The sequence below is a fragment of the Mustelus asterias genome, chromosome 1, assembly GCF_964213995.1.
Source record: "Mustelus asterias chromosome 1, sMusAst1.hap1.1, whole genome shotgun sequence".
Classification (NCBI taxonomy): Eukaryota; Metazoa; Chordata; class Chondrichthyes; order Carcharhiniformes; family Triakidae; genus Mustelus; species Mustelus asterias.
In genome coordinates this window covers 19,106,959-19,112,958 of record NC_135801.1, presented here as the reverse complement: position 1 = coordinate 19,112,958, position 6,000 = coordinate 19,106,959, and the positions used below count along the sequence as shown (strand labels likewise).

Sequence of the window (6,000 nt, the reverse complement as noted above, 5' to 3'; positions counted from 1 at the left end):
GCAAAAATAACTTTTGCGCAATCAATTCCCCGGCATAAATTTGATTTATTTATAAATTTTAGACTTCTTTTGCTAATGTCCTTCCCCCCCACCATCAGATGTTGGATCTAACGTTGTGATTCGTACAGAATTGCTAATATCCTGTGTAAATTGTAGTCACTGAATGGGCGGCACGGTGGCTCGCACTGCTGCCTCACAGCGCCAGGGACTGGGTTTTGATTCCTGGCTTGGGTCACTGTCTGTGCAGAGTCTGCACATTCCCCCTGTGTCTGCGTGGATTCCCTCCTGGTGCTCTGGTTTCCTCTCACGGTCCGAAAGAAGTGCTGGTTAGATGCATTGGCCATGTTAAATTCTCCCTCAGTGTACCCAAACAGGCGCAGGAGTGTGGTGACTGGGGGATTTTCACAGTAACTTAATTGCAGTGTTAATGTAAGCCTACTTGTGACATTAATAAATAAACTTAAACTTTACTGTTAACATTATATTTACAGTCCTGTCAATTTGTACAAAAGCAAGTTAAAAAAATAATAATTGGGGAGGTATAAATTATTTTAAAGTAATAATGATGAATAAGAACCTGGCTATTGATGTTAAAATTAAATTTACAATAAGGCAAGGCAGAATATAAATGTAGCCTAGCATTTATTGCTAGCAAAAAATGTTCACTTTCTCATTCAGAATCTATTGACATTGACTTATTTTTCTCGATCATGAAACCCTTTAACTTTTTCAACATTAACTTCACCCTTAGCAATGTAGTGCCATCACACACAAACAAAACCTCCATTCAAATGTTTAGATCGGTTCATAGAAGTTATATAAAAATGCAAATGATGTGAAACGTTTCTATCAAGCCAAATGTTGTAGGTACTTAGTTCTGAATATCAAGGGAGACAAGCACTATCTTCGTGGGAGAATGAATCGTTTCAGTGAAATTGTTCAGCACTGTACACATTTCAAGAGACAACATGGAGGCATGAAAGATAACTATTCTCAAAGGCTTGGCTGGGATGCTTAAACATTCTTAGTGGGTTAGAGGAATCAATGTGAAAAATTGACTTCAAGGTACTCAGACCTCAGGATGGTTGCAAGGTATATTTAGTCTCTCTCCTGTGTAGGTCTGTTGTCCTGCCGTCAACCAATATATCCCCTTCCACCCTATCGTATTAGCATATGAAAAGAAAAGTTCTCTTTTGACCTTTTCCCCTCGGAAACAAGTGGCCCAAGCTGTATTCCTGGGAGGGAGAAGGATATTTAAACTACAAGGCATGCACAGAGATAATTTCATTATAATGCAATGAATTTTAGGGTCTTCGGAAGAGCCAGACCAGTTGTGGCAAACTAGCTAGGAACCGATTTGTAGAAAGTTTCAAGCATATTGTTGTTGTGTCCGTCCTGCATCTTTTCATGAGTTTGATTGCGAGTTTCACTCTCCTTATTTGATGTTTGTCCACCTTCTGCCCGAGATTTTCTTAATCTGCAAGATAAATATCGTAAAATGGCATTTATGTTCAGTTAAGAAGGAGACACGCTTCATCCAGCAGGCACTGTGCTTTCTGCATTGAGTGGTAAAGTGTGCACACAACAACTTACAGCGTCAAGTCTCAAAGCAATTCGAATCCAAATCCAGAGACCCAGCTCTGACGAAGGGTCATCCAAACTCAAAACATTGGCTTTATTCTCTCTCCACAGATGCTTAAGTTATTAGTGTCACAAGTAGGCTTACTCTAATGAAGTTACTGTGAAAGTCCCGAGGCGCCACATTCCGGCGCCTGTTCAGGTACACTGAGAGAGAATTTAGCACGGCCAATGCACCTAGCCAGCACGTCTTTTGGACCGTGGGAGGAAACCGGAGCACCCGGATGAAACCCACACAGGCACGGAGAGAATGTGCAAACTCCACACAGACAGTGACCCAAGCCGGGAATCGAACCTAGATCCCTGACGCTGTGAGGCAGCAGTGCTAACCACTGTCAGATCTGCTGAGATTTTCCAACATTTTCTGTTTTTGTTTCAGATTCCAGCATCCGCGGTATTTTGCTTTGATCCAAACCTCTTGTTTACTAAAAAAAATTGCAATCCCCATTATAAATCTCATTGAAATATTGTAGTGATGGATAAGAACAAAGAATTTCTGATCTTTTTGCTGTGACATTGACCAGAATTTTCTCAAATAACTTGTCCACATTCTTAACATGTCGACGTAGTTATCAAGTCAGCGGGCTGTTCAATCATAAAGGCATCACAGTGTGATCCCCTCTTCATCCGTATGTGCAATTATCTCATCAAGAATCCCTGGATAATAATTTGAAATTGGGATTTTGGATTATTTCCTACTCTTCTCTTACTTGGAGATACTGACATTGGGGTGTCCATTATTACCAGCTGAAATTAACCATTTTAAAGTTTAAAAGTTTATCTATTAGTGTCACAAGTAGGCTTACATTAACACTGCAATTAAGTTACTGTGAAAATCCCCTGGTTGCCACACTCCGGTGTCTGTTCGGATACACTGAGGGAGAATTTATCATGGCCAATGCACCTAACCAGCATGTCTTTCGGACCCCAAAAGAGAAAATGCTGGAAAATCTCAGCAGGTCTGGCAGCATCTGTAAGGAGAGAAAAGAGCTGACGTTTTGAGTCTAGACCATCCTTTGTCAAAGCTTTCGTCTTTCAGGCTGTGGGAGGAAACTGGAGCACCCGGAGGAAACCCACGCAGACACGGGGAGAATGTGCAGACTTCACACAGACAGTGACCCAAGCCGGGAATTGAACCCGTGAAGCAGCAGTGCCAACCACTGTGCCACCCAGAAAGCATTACCCAGTCCTGAACGTCGGGTGAGATTTACTGACTGTTTACAGTGGCGGGATCTTGAGGTCCCGCTGATGGCACACTCCCGCTGTGGGTTTCACGCCGGCGAGGGGTGCATTCACCGGGAAACCCTGTGATAACTGCGGGACCAGAAGATCTCGGTTACTGATTTATCAAGCAATCCATCACATGTTTCGCGGTAAGGGGAAGTGACCCGCCATTGGCTAGCTTTGTCACAGGGTTTTTAAGCATTGAATGCGCCCCTCGTTGCTATGAAACCCACGGCGGGGATGCACCGTAGACAGAACCAGAAGATCCCGCTGATGTGAACAGCCCAAAGTTCCAACCCTACGGTAAAACTGAGAATGTTGTCATTGCCTCTCAGGATATGATGGGTTCTTTCTCATGAGCTTCCACCCTGCAATAAAGTAAAGCTGGCTTGACAATTATAAATCATAAATATATGAATAAAAGTCATCTGTTCCTCTCATTCATCTCAGAATCAATATTAACAGCATTATGCCCTTTTTGTGTGGTCTTTCCATTGATTCCCTGAAAAATACACTGTCAAACCCTAAGCAATTTAATATTTTGCATAAATTAGCAGGTAAGTCCAAGTGTGGGCATTAAAATGGTAAATAATTACTTACTGCGTAACCAAAAGAATCATTGCTGCAGCTTTGTTTTATGCATCTACTTTTTTTTTTAAGAAGCTTTACTAGGGGAACAGATAACAACAATTTACAATGATGATGCAGAAAAGCATCTCCAAGGTATTTGACAGCAGCATAATTAGACAAAAATTGACAGACGGCACATAACATATGAGACAGAGCTGCAACTGATGGAGGACCAGCTAACATTATGACTAGTTAAGTGCCTGATTAAGGCAGGAAATTGGAATTGAGGGCACAGTCAGATCAGCCATAATCTTATCGAATTGTGGAGTAGGCTTGAGTGGTTGAATGGCCTATTCCTGCTCCTAATTCTTGAGTTCTTCTACATCATTCATGACTGACTTGAAAATTTGTTGATGATGAAATGGTGCCAGGAGGACCAGAACAACCGTCTTTGACCTGCCTGATTTTAACCCCTCCTCGGAACTATTTCCACCCAGTGGAAAATGTTGCCAAGGTACATCCAGTAGATGAGAAGGAAGCGTGGGGTGTAGATAAATCTTTGGGGCGATTCCACAAATGTAACAGCATGAATGTGAGAAGATAAATTATTTCTATTGATTCTCACTGAGCTGGTCTATGGAGAAATGGCTTTTCTTATTTGCTGGTGTCATGTTGGTGTTGCTAGCTAGGCCAGAATTTGTTACCTATCCCTAATTGGCTTTGAGAAGGCGGTGGGTGAGCCACCTTCTTGAACCACTGCAGTCCATGGTGTAAGGTTATGATGGGAATTCCTGGATACAGTAAAGGAATAGCGGTATAGTTCCAGGTCGGGATGGTGTGTGGCTTGGAGGGGAACCTGTAGGTGGTTGTTGTTGTAATGTGCTTTTAAGGAACAACAGTAGGATCTGACTGGAAGGGAAGTGTGTCATGCGATGCAGTTTTAGTTTCACGTTTGCCTGTGAGCAGAGCACAGCACAGCTCTGAGGTCTTACAACTTTCTATCCATGTATATCTCTTACTAACTGAACCCACAAGATGTTTACCCAATCCCTTATGAGTGATTTGTGCATTTATATTATTAGAACATTAAATGGTGTTCCCGTTTGTGTGCTGCCCTTATTCAATTAGGTGGTAGAGGCCGCAAGTTTGGAAGTTGCTGTTGAAGGAGCCTTGGTGTGTTGCATCCTGGAGATGGTGCACACATTGCTGCCACTGTGTATTGGTGGTGGAGGAAATGGATGTTAAAGGTAGTGGATGGGGGTGCCAATCAAGTGGGCTGCTTTGTCTTGGATGGTGTCAAGCTTCTTGAGTGTTGTTGGAGTTGCACTCATCCAAGCAAATGAAGAACATTCAGTCACACTCCTGACTTATGCCTTGTAGACGGTGGACTGGCTTTGGCGGGAGTCAGGTGATGAATTACTCATCCCTGTCTTCGCAGTAACTGCTGTAAGAAGTTTAACAACACCAGGTTAAAGTCCAACAGGTTTATTTGGTAGCAAAAGCCACACAAGCTTTCGGAGCCTGTTAAACTTCTTACTGTGTTTACCCCAGTCCAACGCCGGCATCGCCACATCGCAGTAACTGACCAGCTCTTGTAGCCACAGTATTTATATGGCTTGTCCAATTTAGTTGGTGGTCAATGGTAACCCCCAGGATGTTGGTGGTGAAGGATTCAGCATTGATTCGGGGAGGTCAACTTTGTGAAAGATTGCTGAGGGGTTGTGAAGGTTGAAGAAAAATTGTGTCCCAGCATCACAGAAGGTGAAACGTGTGACTTTTATCATCACGACTAAAGTCTCAACTAAATTTGCAAGTATCATAAGATTACTTAAGACAGGAATGTCATTATAATTGTGAAAGTAAGTTAAAACATTGACTATTATGGTGGGATAACACCTTGGTTTACTGACAGGTTTCCAATATGAGTAGGTTGTTCCGGAAACTTCTAAGCGAAGGCTAGCTGTTGAAACAACGGTGAGGGAGAAAGAAACTGAAATTTGCAGCACATAATTTCTAAAAGTCACTGAGAACAATTTTAACCTTTACAGCTTGGACTGTCAGCTTGTTAATGAAGACCTGCAAACCTTCCCCCATGCCCCGAAATTTCATTTCAATTCAGCAGGTTTTCTAACAGGCAAATAATATGCTCTGCCACTTTATCAGCACGGTGGCACAGTCGTTAGCACTGCTGCCTCACAGCGCCGGGAACCCAGGTTCAATTCCAGGTTGGGTGACTGTGTGGAGTTTGCACATTCTCCCCATGTCTGCGTGGGTTTCTTCCGGGTGCTCCAGTTTCTTCCCACGGTCCAAAGGTGTGTGAGTTAAGTGAATTTGCCATGCTAAGTTGCGCCTTAGTGCCCAAAGGTGTGTAGGTTAGGTGGATTGCCATGCTATATGGACTCCCTCCTATTATCTCCCCTCCATGGGGCAGCACGGTGGCATAGTGGTTAACACTGCTGCCTCACAGTGCCAGCGATCCAGGTTCGATTCCGGCCTTGGGTATGTGGAGTTTGCACATTCTCCTCATGTCTGCGTGGGTTTCCTCTATTTGCTTCGGTTTCCTCCCAC

The 6,000-nt window shown here is 43.2% G+C and overlaps 1 protein-coding gene across 1 annotated transcript in view; it reads right to left on the bottom strand.

Moving 5' to 3' along the window:
- Window positions 1-1,341: 1,341 nt before the first annotated feature.
- LOC144497645 (serine/threonine-protein kinase 32B-like) overlaps window positions 1,342-6,000 on the bottom strand; it is a 193,363-nt gene continuing 188,704 nt past the window's right edge. The window contains exon 11 of the mRNA XM_078222893.1: window positions 1,342-1,477. Within this exon, the coding sequence (XP_078079019.1) occupies window positions 1,342-1,477 (136 nt within the window). The remainder of the gene's footprint in view (window positions 1,478-6,000) is intronic.